The sequence below is a fragment of the Suncus etruscus genome, chromosome 15 (genome assembly GCF_024139225.1).
Source record: "Suncus etruscus isolate mSunEtr1 chromosome 15, mSunEtr1.pri.cur, whole genome shotgun sequence".
NCBI classification, from domain to species: domain Eukaryota; kingdom Metazoa; phylum Chordata; class Mammalia; order Eulipotyphla; family Soricidae; genus Suncus; species Suncus etruscus.
In genome coordinates, this window is record NC_064862.1 from 90,220,090 (window position 1) to 90,242,951 (window position 22,862).

Here is a 22,862-nt window from a genome sequence, read left to right on the forward strand (position 1 = left end):
CGTGGACTGGAGTTATTCAATCTCGCGGGGACCCCTGTATTGCTTGCACTCAGGATGCTTAGGAACTGTAAGGGGCTGGATCCCTAGAATCTGCTGGAGTCCCTGGGAGGGACGCCGGGGAGAGACCTCTGGGGGCGAGTTATAAAGGGGGTGATCCAGGGCACGCGGGGACCACCTGAACCCCAAAGCAAAGACTGGGACCCTGGAGAGGAGGGGGGAGTTGGGAAGGGAGGATGGTGCAACTGGAGAGGGGCATCTGGGCATTTGGCCTCCTGGCTCAGCAGACCTGGACTGCCAGGACTCCTGCGCTGCAGGCGCTGCAGGCAGGGTCAGATCGGGGAAGGCGAGTCCGGCCCCGCAGGGTCCAGCCGACGAAGCCCCGCCCACAAAAGGGTGTTAGCGGTGACCGACCACGCCCCTCCCCAAGCCTCCACACAAAGCGCTGGTCGGTGGGCGTGGCCTACATCCCATGGGGGCGTGCCCACATTGCGTCCTTACTACCCCGCCCCTCCGCGTGCCGCCGCCTCACAAAGCCGGGCGGGGCAGGGTGGGCGGAGCCTCCCCTCGGATGGGGCGTGGCGCGGCGTGACGACGTCACATCCGCTTCCCAACCCGGCGAGCTCCGCCCCGCCCCGCGGAGTCGCCGCACCGGGCCGGCCTGGGGGCGGGGTCTAGGCGGGAGGGGCGGGGTTTCGAACCGGAAAGGGGCGTGGTCTCCGCTCAGGGCCGCCGCCTTCGCCACCTCACAAAGCGGCGACGGTTCCGCCGGGGGCGGAGCTCCGCGTGGGCCACGCCCCTCTTCCGCGCAGTCCCCGCCCTTCCCTCCCCGCGCCGGGGCGGCCGGCAGAGGGCGCGGCGTGGCTGCGCGTGGCCGGCAGGGGGCGCTGCGCGGCTCGGCCTCGCTCGGCGGCGGCGGCGGCGGCGGCGGCGGCCTGGGCCCGGGCGCGGTGGTGGCGGCGGCGGCGGCGGCGGCGGGGCCTGGAGCCGGCGGATCTAAGATGGCAGCGGCGGCGGCGGCGGCGGCAGCGGGCCCGGGCGCGGGCAGCGCGGGCGCGGGCGTGCCGGTGGGCCCGGTGGGCACGGGGCCCTGCTCGGCCGTGTCGGTGTTCCCCGGCGCCCGGCTGCTCACCATCGGCGACGCGAACGGCGAGATCCAGCGGCACGCGGAGCAGCAGGCGCTGCGCCTGGAGGTGCGCGCCGGGCCCGACGCGGCGGGCATCGCCCTCTACAGCCGTGAGTGCGGGGCCCGCGCACGAGGCCGGCCGGCCCGGGGCCGGGGGTCCCCGGACTCCTGGGGGGGTGACCGGGGATCTGGGAGGGGGAAGCGGGAAGCGGGCCCCCCCAAGGTCGGGGGGCGTCCCGCAGGAAGTGGGGGGTCCCGGAGGAGAGATCGGAGGCAGCCCGCGGGCGGGTGTGGCCCCCCGAAAGCGCAGGGGCCGCTCTGAGCAGCACCTGCCCCGTTGTAGGGGACCCTAGGCGCCCCCCAGCCCATCCCGAGACGGGGCGATCGGGGACCCCCCCATGGGAAATTCGCAGATGGGCGCCTTCCTGGCGCCCACCCCGGCGAACCCCGGCTCCCTGGCCTGGCTCGCACCCACCGCACCCCACCCCACCCCACCCCGTCCCCGAGGCCCTTGAGGTGCCTTTTGGGGGGAAGGGGGGTGTCGTGAGAAGCCGGTTAGGTTTTTTTTTTTTCCTAAGCGAGTTTCCAAACTGACATTTCCACGGAGGGGAAACACGAAGAAGGCAAAAACCAAAGCGTGTTGGCTGAGCCGGTAGTTGCTTCCCTGAGCCCCCTAAGTGCCGGGGTTGGGGGAGCCCCCCCCCCCCTGCTCAGCTTTGTCTGGGTCCTTCCCGCACCGGCTTGGGCTTGGGGCCCCTCTGAGGCCTCTTAATGCCTCTGGCCTGGGTGGATTTCTTTATTATTATTCATAATTATTATCATTGCCACCTCACTTTGGGATGGAGAGGGGGCACCCGAAAGGCGGGGTTTGGTGGGGGGTCTTTCAGGGGTCCGGGGGAACTTACCAGCAGGGTGCTCTGGGAGCAGGCCACAGCAGGGCAGGCAGAAAAGTGCCCAGATGGACTTGGAGGGGCTTAGGGTTTCTCTTTATAAAGCTCAGAACCAGCCCAGGGCTCGCTGCTGGCTCAGTGGCACAGCTGGGCCCTCCCTGCATTCTGGACAGGGGAGTCTAGGAAGGCTGAATAGAATAAACGGGGTGCAGTGAATTTCTCAAAGCCAGATTTTGTTCTTCCCCAGGGAGAGAGTTCAGGAGAACTTGGACTCTTCCTCCTGTGGGACCCCTCCTGAAATGTGGGCTCATGGCAGTATATTGGGGAGAAGGTACACCCCCATCCATCCACCACTCCGTCCCCCACCCTGCCTTTTTTATTTTACCTCCAGGAAAGGGGCTCGGTTTTGCCGGCAGAGTGGAAACTCTTAGTAGTCACTGAGCCAGTGGGGCCTAGCTGGTGGGTGACACTACTGATTTTCCCCTCTCCTGGGAGAGGACCGACCTGTGTAGGCCTGTGACATTTTTGGGGGGGCCTGACCTGGGTGCCTGTGTGTCTCCAGCCACCCACTGCTCTGCAGGCCAAGGAGTTTGGTGCCCACCACATCCAAACTTCTACTTCAGCCTGTCTTGTCTGGTCCCCTGACCCCCTCATTCCCCAGACTCCCTCATCATGCTCCTGAGCTGAGCTGTCTCTGTTCGCAATGCACCCCTTTGCTAGGACCAGGGAGGGGGCTCGGCCAGCTCTCAGCCTAAGTATAATGGGAGGTCCCCCCAATTATACCAGGAATCTTCCCTGAGCATGGAGAGCCAGGAGTGGCCCCCAAGAGAGACAGCAGACAGACCCAGGTCAATATCTGGGCTGGGGGACACTTGGGGTCACCTCCCTGGTCCATGTGGGGCATGGACCACATATGGGGTGGGGTGAGGGAAGGTTGTGCTCCCAGGGGCTGGCCACAGTGAGCAGGAGCACCCCAGAAGAAATGCTCAGATGTGGGTGCAGGAGATCAAAGTCCCAGAGTAGGGGGGAGGGTGTGGTTGGGACAAGTCCATGGAGGTGGCCTCGGAGGCCCCATATTGGGGTATCTGGCAGTGGGGCGCCTTGCGGGCAGTGCACCTCCTCATGACTGGGTGTAAGCCATGCTGCTGGGATTTCAGGGGTTCTCTTGGAGTAGACTCCACCCCTGCTGGCTGCATCTTCTCAGCTGGCCTCATTTGGGGGGGCTGCATGCAGTAGAGGAGGGGGTTCAGCCAGGGACACCTCCAAGCATTCCCATGGTGGGATGGGAGGATCTGAGTGTGGGTGGGGGATCCTGATCATGGAATCAGGACATGTGAGGGCCCCTAGCCCCTTGGCTTTCCCCATTCCTTCCCTGGGATGTCTCCACATGGCTTGTGCTTGGGGGGGATGAGTCCTGTACCCCAGCAGGCAGCATCACTATGATGATGTCCCACTGTGTCCCTGGGGGTTGGAACTGGCAGCTTCGTGAGGGATGGGTCTGGGGGTGAGTCAGCCAGCAGGTGAGGGATACTCACCCCGCCCCCAACAGCCATTTTTCTCAACCCCATACCACGCTCTCTGGGGATTTCAGCAGGGTGGGGGCTGAGTTCTCCCCCCACCCCCAAGTCCCCAGTCCCAGCTGCAGCCAGTGTGCTGAGTTTCACTCTGGGGGGAATCTCCTAGTGTGGAAACCCCAAGAAAAACCCGAGAGAGGTGGGGTCACACAGATGGCAGAGTAGGGGGTGAGCTAAGGGAGAAGTGTGATGAGGCTGGGGGGGGGGACTGTGCAGGTGGAGGAGCCCCAAGTTGCATTGCCTGGTGACCAGGCTCTGTCTCCCACTTGACCCTTGTGTGGGCAGATCTGGGGGACAGTGAGGGTGCTTTGGGGATCAGCTGGGATTTAGTTCATTTATTTAGGCCACACCAGCAATGCTCAGGCATTACTCCTAGCTCTGCACTTAGGAATCACTTCCAGTGGTACTTGGGGACCCTGTGAAATGCCTGGGATCGAACCTGGGGCCCACCGAGTGAGTGCCAGGCAGACGCTCTCCCTGCTGTACTATCTCTCTGGCTTGCTTTTTTTTTTGGGGGGGGCCACACTCAGCGGTGCTCAGGAGTGACTCCTGGCTGTCTGCTCAGAAATAGCTCCTGGCAGGCACGGGGGACCATATGGGACACCGGGATTCGGGATTCGAACCAACCACCTTTGGTCCTGGATCGGCTGCTTGCAAGACAAATGCCGCAGTGCTGTCTCTCTGGGCCCTGGCTTTTGTTTTTTTTTTTGTTTTTTTTTTTTGGTTTTTGGGCCACACCCGGCAGTGCTCAGAGGTTACTCCTGGCTGTCTGCTCAGAAATAGCTCCTGGCAGGCACGGGGGACCATATGGGACACCGGGGTTCGAACCAACCACCTTTGGTCCTGGACTGGCTGCTTGCAAGGCAAACACCGCCGTGCTATCTCTCCGGGTCCGGCTTTTGTTTTTTAAATCTAGTTTTGTCCCTCGCCCTTACTGCTCCGCTTTGGGGTTCTGTGCCCAGGGGTGACTCCCGGCGCTTCTGGGGGACCCTTTGGTGTCCCTCTTGCACCTGAGGTCTTTTTAGGGGGTGGCCAGTGGTGGTGCAGAGTTCAGACCGCATCGGGAGCTCAGGCCCTGCAGGGGTGAAGATTCAGCCGAACCACAGGGGCCAGCAAGAGGGCTAGGGTGTTGACCCAGCCTTGGACAAGCCCCTCTGGAGGAAGTCCAGACTAGGCCAGGAGAGGGAGCCCCCCAGACCGGAGAGGGAGCCCTGGGCTTCCCGCCCGTAGCCTCACTCACTCATTTCCAGATCTGCAAGCATTTGTTTTCTTTGTTTCCTTTTGTTTCTTTTTGTTTCTTTTTTCCCCCCTGTATTTATTTTTCTCCTTTCCCTGTTCGAGTTTTTTTCTTCCCGTTTGAGTTTTACCCCTGGTGCTCAGGACTGCCTCCTGGCTCCATGTTCAGGAAACACCACTCCTGGCAGTGCACGGAGGGGGGACCCTCTGGGGTGCCAGGGATCAAACCCTGGCTGGCAGTGTGCAGGGCAAGCATCTACCCTTCTGTCCTATCACTCCGGAGAGGTCCCCCCCTTTCTTTGCTTTCTTTGGGCTTTGCAGACCGTATCTGATGGTGCCAGCCACTGTTTCCCACTCTCTATTCAGGAGTTTCTGCCAGCCGTGCCCAGGGGACCATGGCGGGTTTCCGGTACTCCCAACAGACCGCACCCCGAGTTCCTTTCCCCCTGCACAGCGCAGGTGCTGGAGGTGACAATGGTTTAAAACTCAATGGAGGTGCCTGTCCCTTTACTTGGAAACCCAGAACTGGCTCCCAGCTTTGCTAGGACCCTGGGCCCAGGATCACTCCTCCGATCCCTAGGGATCCCGAAGAAGCCCCGAAGTTGGCTAAAAGTTGGGTCATTTCTTTTTTTGGTTTTGGGGCCACTCCCGGTAACGCTCAGGGGTTACTCCTGGCTAAGGGCTCAGAAGTCGCTCCTGGCTTGGGGGGACCATATGGGACGCCGGGGGGATCGAATCTGTGGTCCGTCCTAGGCTAGCGCTGGCAAGGCAGACACCTTACCTCTAGTGCCACCAAGTCGGCCCCAAAGTTGGGTCATTTCAATGCACTTGACCCCAAGGCAGTCATGTGGCCACTGCTAGCTGCAAGGGAGGCTGGGAAATGTAGTCCAGTGGCCGCTGCTGCCTGAGGCATCAATGGGCTGGAGGTGTTTGTGGGATGGGGGTGTATAGGGGGGTTGGGGAACCAGGTCCTTGGAGTGCGCTTAAGACCCTAAGGTGTGTTAAGACCCTAAGGTGTGTTAGATCCAACTCTGAATTCCACCTGAGGCGTATGGAAGAGATAGTGAAAATCCAAATGTTAGTTCCCTACCAAGGGGGTGTGGGATGGGTTGTTGGGGGGCCAAAGGTTAAAAGGAAAGTAAGAAGGGCTGGAGGGAGAGCTAGTGGGTCGGTGCTGGCCTTGTTCCAGGCATTTCAATCCTGTTATGTGTAGGGTGTCCTTAGGTGGGGTGTTTCTTTTTGTTTGTTTGTTTGTTTTTGTTTGCCTTTTGGCCACTCCCAGCAGTGCTCCTGGGTTCCTCCTGGCTTTGCTCTCAAGAATTAATCCTGGGGCAGGAGAGATAGCACAGTGGTAGAGTAGGGCGTTGGCCTTGGCCTTGCTTTCCAAAAACCAAAAAAAAAAAAAAAAGAGGAATTAATCCTGGGCATCGAATTAATGCTGGGCATCGAAACCGGGTTCACATGGGTTGACCATGGGCAAGGCAAACACCCTCTCAGCTGTGCTATGGGGGGGTGGGGGGGTGGGGGGTGGGAGGACACGAGCAATGGGATGTTTCAAATGCACTCAAGGCTGCTGTGGGAATGAGCTTATGTTGGGGAGTTTTGCCTCCCCCCAGGACTAACCTGTGTGACTAACCTTGTGACTGGGGGGTAAGGGCTGGCCCCAAAGGGCAGGAAAGAAAGTGGGCGGGCAATTGCTTTGAGCACAGCCAAATGGGTTCAATCCCCAGCACCACAGAGGGTCCCAGGAGCCACACCAAGAGTAAGGCCTGTGCACAGCACAGCTGGGTGTGGCCATTCCCCCAAAAGAAAATGATCCTAGGGCTGGTTCTGAACCCTAACCTCCTTGGCTTCCATCTCACTTTCTGTGCAGAGCACTATGGGAGAGCATTGTTGGGGTTCCTGGAGAGCCCAGCTGGAGCTGGCCCAGGGGCTTTGCTGGGGGGCTGGGCTGCAGCTAACACCCCCCCCATTGAGGCCTGGCTGGAATGTGTGCCCATCCCCCCTCATTCTTTTCTGGGAGGTCCTGGTTAGCATATTGGAGCCTCACCTTGACCTGACCTTGTGGCCCTGGCCAGGTGACATTTTCCCAAGCCTGGTGCCCGCTGTAAACCCCTCTGCTCCAACCTCGAGAGTTGGCCAGGAACTGGGGGGGGGAGTCCCTTTCTCCAGACCCCCCACCCAAAGCGGTGACCGTGGCCCCGCGCCTTCGGGGACCGCCCAGGTGTGGGGTACCTTTCTCTGAAGTCTGTGTTGCGGGGAGCTGCTTGGGAAGTTCAGGACCCCCAGTCCCAGGAATATATGGGGTGTCTCCACCTCCCTTCTTTGTTCCTCGAAAACCAGCTCTGGGACTGAAACGGAGGCTTTTCCAGGGCTTGGCAGGAGGGTTGGGGACCCGCAGGGGCGGGGGCAGTCTTCCAATTGATTTTCTTTGTGTGTGTGTGTCTGTCCGCCCTGGCTCCTGGGGGTTCTCCGCCCACGACCCCACCCATACAAAGGCCCCACCCGTGGGGGCCCGCTCCCCACTCCCCTTGCCTAGCCCAGAGGGGCAGCCCCCCTTCCCGAACCCTCCTTTTGTCCTCCCCTTTCAGGCACTTCTAACTCCAGGCTGCCCCACAGATTCAGCTCTGGGTGGCTTTCTCTGCTCCGGTGGGTTGGTTCCCGGCCACAGGGTCCCCATCTCCCCCACGTGCGGGGCAGGGGGCCTCAGTGTCAGACTCATCTCCCCCCAGTACCAGGGAACAGAATGCTCTGTGCCAGGTTTGGGCTCCAGGGGGCGGGATTGAGGGTGTGTGTGACTGAATGATGAAAGGCAGTTGGGGGAGACTCGGAAAATGATCCTTATTTCCTTCCAGATGAGCCCTTCCCCGGGGGGCTGCGGGAGCCCCCAGATTGTGGCTGGTGAGGGCTGTGCTCCCCACAGCCCTGCTCCCCACTGGGACATTTCCTCAGAGGGTCCACACTATTCCCTCTCAAAGGGCCTTGGGATGAAGTCAGTCACCCTGTTGGCCAGAGATTGGCCTGGCATAAAGGGGGGCGGTGGTGGGGCTGGGGCAGTCACTCAGCACTTTGCAGAGGCTTTGATTCCAGTTCCCAGAGGGCTGGAAGTGGGGTAGGTAGGATTCTGGGGGTGCTCTTCTTACAGTGCCCCACCAGCATCTAGGTGGTCCCTGTTGTAGCGCCCTCAGGTAGGGGCGTCCAACCTAACCCCCCCAGGTCCCCAAACTTCCAAACTCAGACAGGCCCTGCTGTGGCTGGAAGCATTCTCTTCACCAGTACCCACACTGTGCCCTCTGGGGGGGGGCACTTGCCAGCTTCTTGACAGTGTATATCCCTTGGGGATCTTTGTAGCCCCCTGATCCACTCTTGCTCACCCACTTCCTTTGTCTGGGGTTGGGGATGCCCATCCTGTGCCTACCCCCAAGTTCCTGCTGGATTTTATCAATAAAGTTTTATTGGCAGCAATTGTGATGGTGGGTGTTGGGGAATGAAGTGAAGTCATGGGATATAAGGCTGGAATAGTCAGGAGTCACCAAACTCAGATACTCAGTCTGAGCCCCCCATTTTCCTTTATTTCTAGGTACTGAGGAAGGGGAGGGAGAGGGAGAGGATAAGAAAGATTGCAGGCTGGAGCAGTGGCACAAGCGGTAAGGCGTTTGCCTTGCACGCGCCAACCCAGGACAGACTGCGGTTTGATCCCCTTGCGTCCCATATGGTCCCCAAGCCAGGAGCAATTTCTGAGCACATAGCCAGGAGTAACCCCGGAGCGTCACCGGGTGTGCCCTCCCCCCAGAAAAACACAAAAAGAAATTGAGGGTCCAGAGAGATAGCACAGCGGTAGGACTTTTGCCTTGCACGTGGTCCCCCCGAGCCTGCCAGAAGTGATTTCTGAGTACAGGGCCAGGAGCAACCCCTGAGCACTGCCGGGTGTGGGCCCTCTCAACAAAAGGAAAAGGAATACGAGGGAAGAGGGAGAGAGAGAGGAAGAGAGAGGAGAAAGAGAGGAGTCCTGCTCTGACACCCATCCCCAGGTTCTAGCCACTGCCTGGAGTGAAGGGATTATCCAGTTGGCTCCCCGCAAACCCCCATTCCTGGAGCACACAGGGGGGGTCACTGATTCACTCCCCCAAGAAAGCAGTTGGGGGGCGGCCAGGAAACGGCTGAGAGCTACAGCCCCTCCACACTGCCCCATCACCCTGTGGGACTGGGTGGGGAGGCCTTGAGCTTGGGGTCCGGGTCCCTGGACCACCCGGAGACCACGGCTGGGGAATGTAGCAGATGGGAACTGGGCAGTGGGAGGAAGACCCCTGCCGTGCCATCAGATCCTCTACCCTGGCTCCTACCCAGCTCTTCCACATGGATTACAGGGGTGCTCCGGGGGGGGGGGGGGGCGGCCCGGGCTGGGTTTTCAGGTCACTAGGTAAACACTAGCGTGCCCTGGCCCGGGCTGGCCACCAGGTACAGCCAATAGTGCAGCTTAGCTGTGGCCCCAGGAGGAGCATAGACCCTGGGCCCGCTTTGGGGTACTTCCTGGACGCACATCCAACTGGACTTGGATACATTTTGTCTTCACCCCTGGGGTGCAGCGCCTCCTTTTTAACTCCAGGCTCCTCTGGGCCGTCCTGGCCCTGCCCACCAGCTGAAACTCACAGACTGTTAGTTTCTGCGCCTGCGCCCTGGTAGCCAGCACTTCTGGGCCTCATCGGTCTCCCAACACCCCGAGGACCTCAGGTCCCCATCAGCAAGTACACTCACATCTCTTTCCCACAGCCCCCCACCACATAGTATCTGGTGTGCCCCAAAACGGGTTCCGGGAATGGGATTTCCCCACCCAAGGGGTGGGGAAAGGGGTACAAGATGTGCTGTGTTCACCACTGGGATGGACCCCCAACCCTTCCCTAAATACGTGTATGTACCCATATAAGTTTATGGGTTTATTTTATTTTATTTTATTTTTTTGTTTAGGGCCACACCCGGCAGTGCTTTGGGATGACTCCTAGCTTTGTGCTCAGGGATCACTCCTGGCAGTTCTTGAGAGAAACCCTATGGGATTCTGGGGATTGAACCCAAGCTGGCTGCATGCTGCAAGGCAAATGCCCTCTCCACTGTGCTATTTCTCCAGCTCCCTTTTAGGTTTTGTTTCCCTTAGAAGAAAGTCCCATGTTTTGGGGGGGTGGCGGGGAAAGAAAGTACCATATCCATTGGGTCTTGGGGGCCTGTGCTGTATCCCTGTCATGCAGGGACTCTGGGAGGCTTGCATCAATCACGCCAGTTGTCCCCCAGGGATCCCATCTTCTCAGCTGCAGTGGTCAGCTTGGAGCTGTGTTTTTGCTGCAGAAGAACAGGTTGCATGCAGACCCCGGAATTCCTTCTCACACCTCTGTGGCTCAACTCCATCCTCATTTGATGACCCCTCTCTTCATGGGTGTGTGTATTTGAGGGGGCCGCAATTAGGATCCTGAACCCCTCCTAAGAATCAGAGCACGTGTGTGTGTTCTGCCCGCTAAGCCCATTAGGGGATGCTGCACTGTGCTGGCCAGTTCCTCCAAGCCAGCCCGGGTCAGCCAGCTCTGGGCTGAGCCAGGCCGTGTTCCCGAGAGCCGGCTGTGCCCCAGAAGCATCAGGGGTCCCCCCCTTGGGGGGACGCTGACGTTGCCTCTCTCTCCTCCAGATGAGGATGTTTGTGTATTCAAGTGCTCGGTGTCTCGAGAGACGGAGTGCAGCCGCGTGGGCAAGCAGTCCTTCATCATCACTCTGGGCTGTAATAGTGTCCTCATCCAGTTCGCCACCCCCAACGGTAAGAGGGGGCCAGGACCAAAGGGCCCCACCTGTCACCTACCTGAGGGGTGTCCCTCGGTTTCTATGAGAATGAAATTGAGAAATCTTGGTTTGTTGTGTTTTTTTTTTTGTTTTTTTTTTTTTTTAATTTGGTTGGTTGGGTTTTGGGCCACACCTGGTGGTGCTCAGGGGTTATTCCTGGTTCTGTGTTTGAGGACCCCATAGGAATGTCCGGGATCAAACCCGGACGGCCTCATCCAAGGCAGATGCCTTTCCTACTGTGCTATTGTTCCAGCTTTGATAAGCCTGTTCTTTTTTCTTTCTTATATTTTGAATTTTGGGCTATCCCAGCAGCATTCAGGGGTTACTCCTGGTTACTTTCTGTGCTTAGAAATTTCTCCTGGCAGGTTCGGGGACCATATGCAATGTCGGGGATCGAACAAACTTGGGTTGATCATGTACAGTGCAAATGCCCTTCCCACTGTGCTATCATTCTAGCTTTGATAAAGCTTGCTGTTCCTAAAAGGCCAAACCAATAGTTAGCAGGGAAGGCACTTGCCTTGCACACAGAAGACCCGATTTCGATCTCCGGCATCCCATAGGGTTCCCTTGAGCCTACCAGGAGTGAGTCCAGGACCAGAAGTACCGCATTTTCTGGCGTATAAGACGACTTTTGAAACAAAAAAAAGTCAACCAAAAATCGGGGGTCATTTTATAAGCCGAATATATCCCGAAAAGTGTTTCAATATGCCGCTAAATGAAACAAAAATAAAATCAGGCCGCAGAGTTTTCAAATCTCTTTCTCGGGGGCTCCCAAACAGTACTCAGGAGATCTGGGGGCTACTTCTGGCAAAACCCAGCTAACTGTGGTGGTGGTTCAGTGCTAGGGTCCGAGGATGGGTGTTGTTTGGTTTATGTAGTGGGGGAGATTAACTGATGCCACCAGGGAATTGCCAGAAAAGGTGCCTATAAGGGACCAATCACTGCAAGGTTGCTCGGACCGCCTCTCTAACTCAGCCAATCCGAGCAGGCTTTTTATGCATGCAAATTAGACAATGTTTTGGACCCGAATCTACACTGTCAAAAGCTGCTCAGATTGGCCAGAGTCAGAGAGGAAGTCTATTACAGTATAACCTTTGAACCTTTGCTTGTTGTGATTGGCTCACTGTGGTACATACAGTTGCAGCACAGGAACGTTCTGTCTGATACAGCGAATATAGGCCTGAACCTATGTTTTAACTGCAAAATTAGGGGGTTGTTTTATATGCCCAGTCTCTTATATGCCGGAAAATACGGTAACCCTTGAGCATTGCCAGGTGTGCCCCCAAGCTAAACAGCCCATTCTGCTTATATTTTAGTGGGGATTCGGGTCATACCCAGTGGTGCTGGGGTGTCTCTTGGCTCCATGTTTAGGATCACTCAGGACAGTTTTGGGGCTTGAGCCTGGATTGGCAACCCATAAGGCCAGCCCACTGTGTGCTGCTCTCTTTGCCACCCTGTGTGGTCTCTCAGTCACTCGTGGCTGTAGTAGTATCACTAGTGTCAATCGCAGGTTCCCAACTGGCACTACCAGTGGTCACTAGTGAGCACCATGGAAGGAATGGTCCCTGGGAACCTCCAGGTGTGGCCTCAAACTCAATGCCCAGAAATAAGCAAAGTGAGGGGCCGGCGAGGTGGCGCTAGAGGTAAGGTGTCTGTCTTGCAAGCGCTAGCCAAGGAAGGACCACGGTTCAATCCCCCGGCGTCCCATAATGTCCCCCCAAGCCAGGGGCAATTTCTGAGCGCTTAGCCAGGAGTAACCCCTGAGCATCAAATGGGTATGGCTCGAAAAAAAAAAAAAAAAAAAAAGAAGAAGCAAAGTGCGGGACTGTAGCGACAGCACAGCTGGTAAGGTGTTTGCCTTGCATGTGGCCAAACCAGGTTCACTGGCCACTGGCATCCCATATGGTCCCCTGAGCATGTCAGGAGCGATTTCTGAGTACAGAGCCAGACGGAATCTCTGAGCACTACTGGGTATGGCCCAAAAATAAACAATAAAACTAAAAAAAAAAACTGAAGAAGGAAAGAAATAAGCAAAGTGAAAGCCGAGAGGAGTGTCCATCTGGGTCTGGGTGTCCGCCTGTCCGTGATTCTAGAATCCTATGATCCTTCACCCCTGCAGATTTCTGTTCCTTCTACAACATCCTGAAGACATGTCGGGGTCACACGCTGGAGCGCTCCGTGTTCAGCGAGCGTACAGAGGAGTCCTCGGCCGTACAGTATTTCCAAGTAGGTCCTCCGTGGGGCCAGGCAGCACTGTCCTGGCTCAGGCCGGGCCTGGTATGCCTCAGTTTCCTTATCTGTGAACCGAGAGTGTTATTTGCTGGCAGGCCTGCGGGCCTCTCAAGTTAGGCTGGCGTACTCTCACTCCACCCATTGGCCCCAAAACTTTCCCCCTCATAGAGTGCCCTGGATGCCTCCCTGTATCTCTAAGGATGTTAGGACTACCAATGCCCATTTTACAGAGGAGAAAAATGAGGCCCAGACAGCATAAGAGACTTGCCCATGTTCACACAGCTATTAGGCCCCAGAGCCAGGCCCACATACTGCCAAATCCTGTGGTCTCTCCTCGTCCAAAGTGTTGTAGACACCCCCACAGCAGCTGTCTGGCACGCTTAGTCCTGGGGTACACTCTGAATTGCACCCCTCTGTTAGTCCTGGGGTACACTCTGAATTGCACCCCTCTGTTCTGGGGCAGGTCCTCCCCATCTCCTGGGTTGCTTCCAGGTCTGCAGGAGGCTGGTGACGTGGTTGTGTTCTTTTGTCTGTTTTGGGCCACGTCCAGCAGTGCTCAGGTTACTTCTGGCTCTGCGCTCAGAAGTTAGGCCTGGCAGGCTCGAGGGATCGTATGGGACGCTGGGGACTGAACCCAGGTCAGCCACATGCAAGCGTCCTACTGTCTGTGCCATCACTATCACTATGGCCTCAGGTGGTTGTGTTCATTCCTGGGGCCCGGGCTGGTCTCACATCCCTTGGGTAGGGCTGGCGCCTGGGTGGGCGCTGTGTGCATGTGCCTGCCTGTGCCCGGTGCCATGGCCCACCTGTGTCTGTCCTAGTTCTACGGCTACTTGTCCCAGCAGCAGAACATGATGCAGGACTACGTTCGCACCGGCACCTACCAGCGTGCCATCCTGCAGAACCACAGCGACTTCAAGGACAAGGTGGGTGCCGTGCCACTCATCCTCTGCCCTGCGTGTCTGCCCAGGCTTAGTCTGCAGGGTCTGGCCTGCAGGTCACCAGCCTATTGGTGTGGGCCTGCCCACTGAGGGACTTGGGCCAGTGGTGCCCGGGATCCAACCCGGGGCCTTAGTGTCTACTTGCCCGACATCTCTTCTGCCCTCATTTGATGCCCTGGGAGACTAGGGCGGGAGGAGCAGGGCTGCGGCTGGGCACCTCTTGATCTCTTGATGTCACCACTCCCCAGATCGTCCTGGACGTGGGCTGTGGCTCGGGGATCCTGTCATTCTTCGCTGCCCAGGCTGGGGCCAGGAAGATCTACGCGGTGGAGGCCAGCACCATGGCACAGCACGCTGAGGTCAGGGTGCAGGGCTGGGGGCTGGGGGGAGTCAGGGTCGGAGGGTGCAGGGTCCCGGGGATGGGCCAGGTCTTCAGGGATAGGAGGATCATCAGACTTCAGGGATTAAGGGGTCAGGCTCGTGGGGACAGTGGTTAAGGCTGTTGCAAGGACTTTGATGGGGGTGGAGATGAGTGCGGAGATTGGGGTCAGGAATACAGGGATGGGGCCTCAGGGCCAGGGGAGATGGGTCAGAATCTCAAGGATGGGGGATCAAAGACTTGGGGGGTGCGGCAGCTAAGTTTGGGGCGCTTTGCTGTCCTGGGGGCCTCAAGCAGACACAGTGGGGATGTCTCGCCTGCTCCCTCCTGAGCCCCGATCCCTGCTGCTGCCTGTCCTGTTTGTAAGTCTCCCGCCTGCTCAGAACCTTAGCTGCCACCTGACGGACAAGTGGGGACCTTCCCAGCCTCACCAGCCTCCCCTTTACACACCTGGCCCACCCGCAGGTGCTGGTCAAGAGCAACAACCTGACGGACCGCATCGTGGTGATCCCCGGGAAGGTGGAAGAGGTGGCGCTTCCCGAGCAGGTGGACGTCATCATCTCGGAGCCCATGGGCTACATGCTCTTCAACGAGCGCATGCTGGAGAGCTACCTGCACGCCAAGAAGTACCTGAAGCCCAGCGGTAGGCAGGGCCCTGCCTGTGGGGTGTGCGCATGCATGTGTCAGGGTCTTGCGTGTGTATGTTACGGCCTGGATGCGCGCCAGTTCCAGGCCTGCCTGGTCTCCCTGTGTCCTTATGCCCCTCTCTGCTCCCTCGGGGATCCTTGAAAAACTATTCCTGGGCAGTGCCGACACGGACCCCCACATGGCTGGCGTGTAGAATCCCCCCAGTTCAGGGTCCAGAGCCCGGAGGCCAGACCAGGGTCCCCGCTGCCTTCCCATGAGCCTTGCTCTTTGGCCTGCAGGGACACCCCTCATCTGAAAGCATCTGCACCGGTGCCCTGGAGGGCGGGAGGGGGCTGGGACATCTCAGCAGCTCCCCCATCCCCACCCCTGAGTCCAGAGGCTCCCCTCCCCCTCGGGCCTGCAGCTGTAGGGGAAGAAATTCCTTCGGGTCCCCCTGACTCAGAATGAGGCGACATCTGGAGGCCAGGTGACTGTGGCCCAACTCCCCCAGCCCCAGGCTTCTGCGTGGGGTGGGGGGCCCTTTGCTTGGCTTCCTGTCCTTAAAAGGGACTGCCTGGCAGAAGGGGGAGCCCCAGGCCCTCCTGACTCTAGGGGACCCTGGGCTCGTGTGTTGCTGTCGCTCGCCCAGCCGGCCTCGCTAGCCCACTCGGTCACCTCTGGGGTCTGTCTCCTTGTGGCGAGCCTGTTGTTCTGTTCTGCCACTGCCATAGGGCCACTCAGGGCTTCTGCACAGAGGGATGGACCGACAGATACATGAGTGAAAGACGACTGAGTGGGTAGGCAGATGGAAAGATACACAGGTGGATGAACAGACTGACGATGCATGAGTGGAAGGACATATTAATGGATGGATGGAAGGAATGATTCATAGGTGAACAGATGAACATTGGACAGATAATGGATGGATGTAGGACTGGAGGGCTCAGGTTGGGGGACCTGGGTGATAGTATCGTAGGGAAGCCATTTGTCTCGCACCTGGCTGAGTGGGCATTGATCCCCAGCACCCAATATGGTCCCCTGAGCCTGTCAGGATTGATTCCGAGCACCATGAGGTGACCCCCCACCACCAAAAAAAAAAAAAAGACTGGAGGTTCTGCAATCTGGTCAAATTCTGATGACAGCTCCCCCATGCCCACACCCCAGGAAACATGTTCCCTACCATTGGCGACGTCCACCTGGCGCCCTTTACAGACGAACAGCTGTACATGGAGCAGTTCACCAAAGCCAACTTCTGGTGAGTGGGCACCCGGTGGTCCCGCCCCACTTGGGTATGACCCGGCCCTGCCTCCTCCCGGGTAGCCCCCCTCACTGAGGCTGTGGACCTGCCCCTCCTGGAGTGTAGTCCCGTGCCCCACTCCTGCTGACCCCGCCGGGCCTGACTTCTGCAGGTACCAGCCCTCCTTCCACGGGGTGGACCTGTCGGCCCTCCGAGGCGCTGCGGTGGACGAGTATTTCCGGCAGCCTGTGGTGGTGAGTTGGCAACACCAGGCACCACGCTCTGGATGTGGGGCTTCCTTGGGTTGGTGCCCAACTGGCTGCCTACCACCCATGTACCCCCGGTGAGCCCTTGCATCTGATCCCTGCCCTGGTGAAAATGCCTAGTAGAGACAGCAGGGTTTGCAAAGTCTGTTATACTAGTTCAAAGGAGCATCAGAGGAAAAGATATTTAGGGGTGCAGACGTTTGAGGCACAGTCTTCATGGGTCAATTTTGGCCATGCTGTGTGCAAAGAAAGCATCCGAACTTCTGTACTTTATCCTTGCCCAAGTATTTTTGTTTTGGTTTTTGGGCCACACCCAGCAGTGCTCAGGGGTTCCTCCTGGCTCTGTGCTCAGGAACCACTCCTGGTAGGCTTGTGGGGGACCATCTAGGTTGCCAGGTCTCGAACCCGGTTTGGCTGCATCTAGGCAAATGCAATCCCTGCTGTTCTATCGCTCTGGCACCCCTCTTGATATTCTGGAAACTGCCCCCCTCTCTGCCTGGAGACTGTGGCCGGGGCCCCCAGCACTGCCCCCCTGTGCTTGCTCAGGACACATTTGACATCCGGATCCTGATGGCCAAGTCCGTCAAGTACACGGTGAACTTCCTGGAGGCCAAAGAAGGGGATTTGCACAGGTCCGGGTCCCTCCCTGCAGGACAGGAACCCCCTGTGGCCCTGCTTCCCCCCACTACAGCCCTGCCTTCCCCCTGCAGCCCTATCTCCTCGCCTACCCTGTCCCTGCAGGATAGGATCCCCCACACCCCCACCCCCAACCCCCGTCCTGCCTACACCATGCAGCCCTCCCTGCCCTCTCCCTGCAGGATAGAAATCCCGTTCAAGTTTCACATGCTGCATTCGGGGCTGGTACACGGGCTGGCCTTCTGGTTTGACGTGGCTTTCATCGGCTCCATGTGAGTACCGTGTGTGTGTGTGTGTGTGTGTGTGTGTGTGTGTGTGTGTGTGTGTGTGTGTGTGTGTGTGTGTGGGGTGGGTTTCTGGGGTTCTGTGGCAGCAACTCCAAGTCCTGCTGTGTCTCTGCCACAGCATGACCGTGTGGCTGTCCACGGCACCCACCGAGCCGCTGACCCACTGGTACCAGGTGCGCTGCCTCTTCCAGTCGCCCCTGTTCGCCAAGGCCGGGGACACACTCTCAGGGACTTGTCTGCTGATTGCCAATAAGAGGTGCACGGGGGTTCTGGTGAAGGGGGAGTGACAGATTGCGGGGGGGGGGGGTGTCCCTGCGATCTGCTCATTGTCCCCCTTCCCGTGCCCCGCAGACAGAGCTACGACATCAGTATTGTGGCCCAGGTGGACCAGACGGGCTCCAAGTCCAGCAACCTCCTGGATCTGAAGAACCCCTTCTTCAGGTAGGCCAGGGCCCGGCCCCCGGGGGCGCTCCCACCGGCCCTGCGCGCCCACGGTGGTCTCTGCCGCAGATACACGGGCACCACGCCCTCGCCGCCGCCCGGCTCCCACTACACGTCGCCGTCTGAGAACATGTGGAACACGGGCACCACCTACAACCTCAGCAGCGGCATGGCCGTGCCAGGTGAGCCCCGCGGCCTGACCTCCTCCTCACTCACTCACGTACACACACACCCAACGCCGACTCCTGATTGTGTTTCCCCGTCTCTCCCCACTCCAGCGCCCCCGCTGGGCACCGGAATGCCCACGGCCTACGACCTGAGCAGTGTTATCGCGGGGGGCTCTGGCGTGGGCCACAATAATCTCATCCCTCTAGGTGAGTGTGACCCCGGAGGTTGGGTGCTGGGGGGGGAAAGCCCCCTCACCTCTTGCCACTTCCTCTCTACCTCCTCGTTCTCTGCCACTGCCCTCCCTCCCTCCTTCCCGAGGCGGGGTGGCACGGGGTGGTGACTAGTGCCCCCCTTTCTTCCCCTCCTTCCTTCCTTCCTTTCCTTCCTTCCTTCCTTCTTCCTGCCACCCGCCCGCCGGCCGCAGCCAACACGGGGATCGTGAACCACACGCACTCTCGGATGGGCTCCATCATGAGCACGGGCATTGTGCAAGGTACCCCGCGCTGTCGCTCTCTCGCTGCCGCTGCATGGGGAGGGCCTGGGCAGGGTGTCCCCCCCTGCCAGGGTGGGACAACCCCTCAGCGACCCTTCCGTCCCCCCTTAGGCTCCTCGGGTGCTCAGGGCGGCGGCAGCGGTGGCTCCAGCACGCACTATGCCCTCAACAGCCAGTTCACCATGGGCGGCCCCGCCATCTCCATGGCCTCGCCTCTCTCCATCCCCACCAACACCATGCACTACGGCAGCTAGGCCCGGCACCCCGGGTCTGGACACGCCCCAACACCGGTCAGCGCCCTCTTTGCTACGGGAACTCGGACACTTTTTTACACGACGTGGCCGCCACCCCCTCAACCGTCCGGCCCCCCACCCCACACACCTCCCCGGCCCCCCAGATCCCCATTCCACCTTTCGGCCCCAGACCGTGTCGTGGCCCCACCCCGGGTTTGACAGCTGTGACAGGCGTCCCACCCCACCCCTTCACCCAGCTCCCCCGGGGGCCTTGGTCCCCACGGGCGCGATGTGCTGCTTTTTTTAATTTTATTTTTTTACGACAAAGAACCAGTGTCAATCCACAGACCCTCAGAGAAAACCCGGCCGGCCGGGCCGAGCCGAGCCAAGCCAGCAGTGTCTCCCCACCGCCCCCACCAGAGGCTCTGCGGGGAACGGGGGTGGTGCCCTGCTGAGCCGGGGGTGGGGCCTCTGGAGCCCCCCGGGCCCCCGCCCACCAAAGGGTTCACCTCACACTTGAATGTACAACCGCCCAGCTGTCGGGAAGTGCCCGGCCTGCCTCTGAGCCCCGCAGGTCCCCGTGAGCTAGACCAGGGCCGGCCCAAACCTCAAAGACGCGGCCTGGAAGGCGCCCCCCTTCCCCTCCTCTGCACCCCCGCCGGAAGGGGCCTGGCGGACACCCCAGTCCCCATCCCCATAAACAAGGAAATGTACGTTTCAGCACAGGCAATTTTCTTCTGCTCTCCCCTACCTGCCCCCTGTTTTTAACTCCCGAATCCAGAGGTGGTGGAGCTCGGGCGCTAGGGCGGACTCCCCGCTCCTCCACCTGCCAGGTGTGTGGCCCAGAGCTCCGCTGCCTTAGTCCCCCCCTTTCAGTCCAGCCTTTATACAAAGTCTCGGAATCACCTTTGCATAGAAAATAAAAGTGTTTGCTTTGTAAGAAGCGTCGGAGAGGCACGATCACGAGGACTAGGGGTTCACCACGACGAGGGTAGGTAGGTGGATCGGCAGAGGCAGGCCTGAAAGAGACACATACCCCAGGAGTCGCCCCACTTGGGCCCTCGCCCACCTCGCCTCCCCCAAACCGTCCTCACCTGCGGGGCCACGACCTCCTAGACGCTGTGGGGTGTCGGCAGGACGGTGGGCAGTTGAACCGCGGAGGTCCCGGACAGGACGGTGGCTGGCTCCGCCTTGTGCTCGGGAGGCATTGGCATGAAGAAGTAATACTGCGCAGGGATTTTAAAAAGCCCAGGTCAGGGGCCGGTGAGGTGGCGCTAGAGGTAAGGTGCCTGCCTTGCAAGCGCTAGCCAAGGAAGGACTTCGGTTCAGTCCCCCGGCGTCCCATATGGTCCCCCAAGCCAGGGGCAATTTCTGAGCGCTTAGCCAGGAGTAAGCCCTGGTCAGCGGGAGGGCGAGAAGGGGTCCCCTTCCCCTGCAGAACACCCGGCCCTACCTTAAAGCCCAGGGCCAGCAGCGTATGCAGGAGGATGACAGAGGCCAGCAGCAGCGCGGCTGCCAGGCGCGTGTCCTCCCGCACCACAGGCCACAGCGTGAATACCAGGCCCGCGGTGGACAGCGCCAGCGCCAGCGCCCCGAACAGCCACTGCAGCCAGGGCACCGGGATGAGCCACAGCACCTAAGGCAGGAGGACAAGGGGCAGGCAGAGTTGGCCCCACCCCCTAGGGGGTAATTGACCTGACCACGCCCACCCCACTGGGCTGTCGTGGCCCAGCCCATTCAAAAGCAGTAAGCCACGCCCCTATAAGGGAACCCTGACTCCGCCCATTCACTCGCAGCGGGAAGCCACGTCCCTTATAAGGGGAACGCTGACCCCGCCCGCTCATAAGGCCACGCCCACTCCCTAGAGGTTCTAGCCAGGTCCTGGTCCCACCAGTGACGTCCCTGCCCGGCGCCTCACCACCGTGGGCACGAAGGCCGAGAGCGAGTAGCTGTAGAGGCAGACGGTCTCCAGGAAGGTGTAGCCCGCCACGCGCTCCCGCACGCCCTGGCGCCAGCGCAGGACGCCCCACAGCCCCAGGGGCACCAGCCAGGCGTAGCAGTAGATGGTCACGCTGGCCACGGTCACTGCAGGGAGGCGGCAGCGTCACCTCTGGGCCTCGCCCACCTGCACCACCGCCCCGCTCCCCACCGGGCTGGGCCCACCTTTGTGGAACTGGGGGCTGTAGTGGATGCTGGGGTCCCGGCGCTGGGCCAGCACGAGGGTCAGGTTGCCGCTGACGGCCAGGACGAAGGCCAGGGTGGCGCAGATCCAGACGGGGCCTGGGGGCGTGCCGGGGTGCTCAGATGCAGGAGTCCTGGCCTCCTTTGTTTTCCTACCAGCATCCCCAGGGCTCAGGCTGCCCCAGGCGCTCCGTAGCCCAGTTAACAGCTCCCACCGCACCCCCACCCGGCACCCTGTTCAGCTTCTCCCACTTACAGCTGAGCCCTGGGGTCCCACCCCCCCACCTCCCTGTTGTCCCCTTGCCTCACTGGAGCACGAGGAGCTTGCCCATGGTCCTCCTCACCCTTACCCCAGACACCGGCTCTGAACACCCTTCCAGAAGGTTCCTCCCCTGCTCCCCCATCCCTTGTCCCGACCCCCAATCCCCTCACCATACAGGTCGGGCCGATTCCGCAGTCGGTGACGCACAAAGTTGTGGCCCGGCCAGGGCATCAGGGAGCCCCTGATGCGGTCCAGCACCTGCAGGTCCCCCCGGGAACATAAGGGGACCAAGCTTTCTGTCCCTCGTCCCCTGAAAGCCACCTTCCCCTCTTGGGGTTTGTAAGTCTGGGCCACACCTGGCAATGCTCAGGACGCAATCCTGGCACTGTACTCAGGCTTGATCCCTCCCTCCCTGGGGATGCTGCTCAAACGACCCCATCATCTCAGCCCCCATCTCTCCATCGCACTTCCCTCTTGTGGCCAGCAGGAGGATCACTGTCCTCCCACCCGCCTGCCTGGACTTAACCCTCCGCCCAGGGACCCCAGGAGACACTGCAGCCCTGACACCCCCACTCCCACACTGCGTGACGCCTCTCCTGTCCTAAGTCCACCTGTCCCCTCAGCAGGGATCCCCCACTGCTCCCTCCTTCCTGCCTTTCAGCTGGAGGCCAATTCCTCAGGTTCCCAGCCCTCATATTCGGGAATTCCTGAGTCCCTTCACTGCAGAACCCCAAAGTGCTGCCTTGACCCACCCATTTGGGGATGGGAGGACAGGCTCAGGGGCCCTCACCTGTGAGGTGTCCACATCGAAGAAGCTTTGGTAGAAGTCAAAGGTCCAGAATCCGGCTTCAGGCTTCTCTTCCTGCAGGAGCTGGAGGTGTGTGGTGTTGGGGGAGGGAGGGATTGGTCAGGACCTACACCCCCAAACTAGAGGTGAGGAGGTGGGGTGGGCTACCGAGATGTTGGGGACTCAGACTCACCGCCACCTTGTCCTCCTCCTCCTCCTCCACCCCGTAGCTGCCACCGCCTGAGTCCATGGTCACAGCTACGTGCCCCTCGGGGGACAGGGCGGTGGTATGGCCTCTGGCCACCTCCTCCGGGGTCTGGGCCAGGAGAATCGTGGCTTCTTGGAACTCTGGGGAAGGAATTGGGGGTAGGGTGCTTGGAAGGTGAGGAGGGGAGATGGCTCTGAAGGAGGGTGTCAGCATGCAGATGCAGGAGCCCCAGGGTGTCGACCCCCAAAAAAACCATAGCAAAAAAAAAAAAATATATATATATATATAAGGAAAATAAAGAAAATTGTGAGAAATAGAAAATACAGGACACAGGCATGTTGGTGGTGGTGGGGAGTCGAATGACCATTCCGGGCACCCTCGGCTTTCCCCCCACCACAGGCTGGGTCTGGATTCCAATAATTCGGGGGGATGTGGGCGTGTTCCCGATGGGGTGCAATTTAGGGCAGGCTGGGGGGAGCCCACCATGGGGCCTGAGGGGGGTGTGACGCAGGACAGGTTTTCGGGGACCGGGAAAACGGGGATCCAGCTTGACAGCAGGCGCTGGCTTGAGGGGGGACACAAATGCAACCCCACGAAGGGGTCCCGTGCAGGGGTGCGGGGTGAGGGTCCCCCAAAAGCCAACACTCACCGCGGAACACCAGCTCCTCCGCCGCAGCCATGGTCGCCTCGAGACGTCAGCGCATCCCCCGCTGACGACAGAAGCCCGCTCAATCCCCACGCCCCCCCCAAACCCAGGGACTGCCCACCCGCACCCCCCGAAAGGCCGTCAACCCGTTGCTAGAATCTTCTTCGGCGCTGCCACCGCGCCCCCCTTTCCACT

General features: G+C 59.8%; 2 protein-coding genes across 2 annotated transcripts; one reads left to right on the forward strand and one right to left on the reverse strand.

Moving 5' to 3' along the window:
• Positions 1-233: 233 nt before the first annotated feature.
• On the forward strand, positions 234-19,526 carry CARM1 (coactivator associated arginine methyltransferase 1). The gene is made up of 16 exons (XM_049788348.1): positions 234-1,233; positions 10,495-10,620; positions 12,763-12,869; positions 13,697-13,801; positions 14,065-14,175; positions 14,661-14,838; positions 15,987-16,077; positions 16,232-16,313; positions 16,872-16,957; positions 17,144-17,233; positions 17,367-17,504; positions 17,600-17,689; positions 17,759-17,871; positions 17,968-18,063; positions 18,282-18,350; positions 18,462-19,526. Exons 1-16 carry the CDS (start codon positions 234-236, stop codon positions 18,602-18,604), a joined length of 2,625 nt encoding a protein of 874 aa, XP_049644305.1. The 3' UTR covers positions 18,605-19,526.
• On the reverse strand, positions 18,879-22,853 carry YIPF2 (Yip1 domain family member 2). Its single transcript, XM_049789282.1, has 9 exons — positions 22,671-22,853; positions 22,007-22,161; positions 21,817-21,897; positions 21,197-21,284; positions 20,747-20,863; positions 20,502-20,668; positions 20,037-20,219; positions 19,678-19,809; positions 18,879-19,602 (listed from the first exon to the last, which is right to left on the reverse strand). The coding sequence occupies exons 1-8, from the start codon at positions 22,699-22,701 to the stop codon at positions 19,696-19,698; spliced, it is 936 nt and encodes a 311-aa protein (XP_049645239.1). The 5' UTR covers positions 22,702-22,853; the 3' UTR covers positions 18,879-19,602; positions 19,678-19,695.
• Between the last annotated feature and the right edge of the window lie 9 nt (positions 22,854-22,862).

What these genes read in the sequence shown, in the direction of transcription:
- CARM1 (XM_049788348.1), top strand. Translation starts at nt 234, where the DNA reads ATGGTGCAACTGGAGAGGGGCATCTGGGCATTTGGCCTCCTGGCTCAG. An exon ending in TTCACCAAAGCCAACTTCTG is followed by an intron (nt 16,078 to 16,231) that starts GTGAGTGGGCAC and finishes TGACTTCTGCAG; the next exon opens with GTACCAGCCCTCCTTCCACG. An exon ending in ATTTCCGGCAGCCTGTGGTG is followed by an intron (nt 16,314 to 16,871) that starts GTGAGTTGGCAA and finishes GTGCTTGCTCAG; the next exon opens with GACACATTTGACATCCGGAT.
- YIPF2 (XM_049789282.1), bottom strand. Translation starts at nt 22,701, where the DNA reads ATGGCTGCGGCGGAGGAGCTGGTGTTCCGCG. An exon ending in GGAGGAGCTGGTGTTCCGCG is followed by an intron (nt 22,162 to 22,670) that starts GTGAGTGTTGGC and finishes TTCCTTCCCCAG; the next exon opens with AGTTCCAAGAAGCCACGATT. An exon ending in GAATCGGCCCGACCTGTATG is followed by an intron (nt 20,864 to 21,196) that starts GTGAGGGGATTG and finishes GCACGCCCCCAG; the next exon opens with GCCCCGTCTGGATCTGCGCC.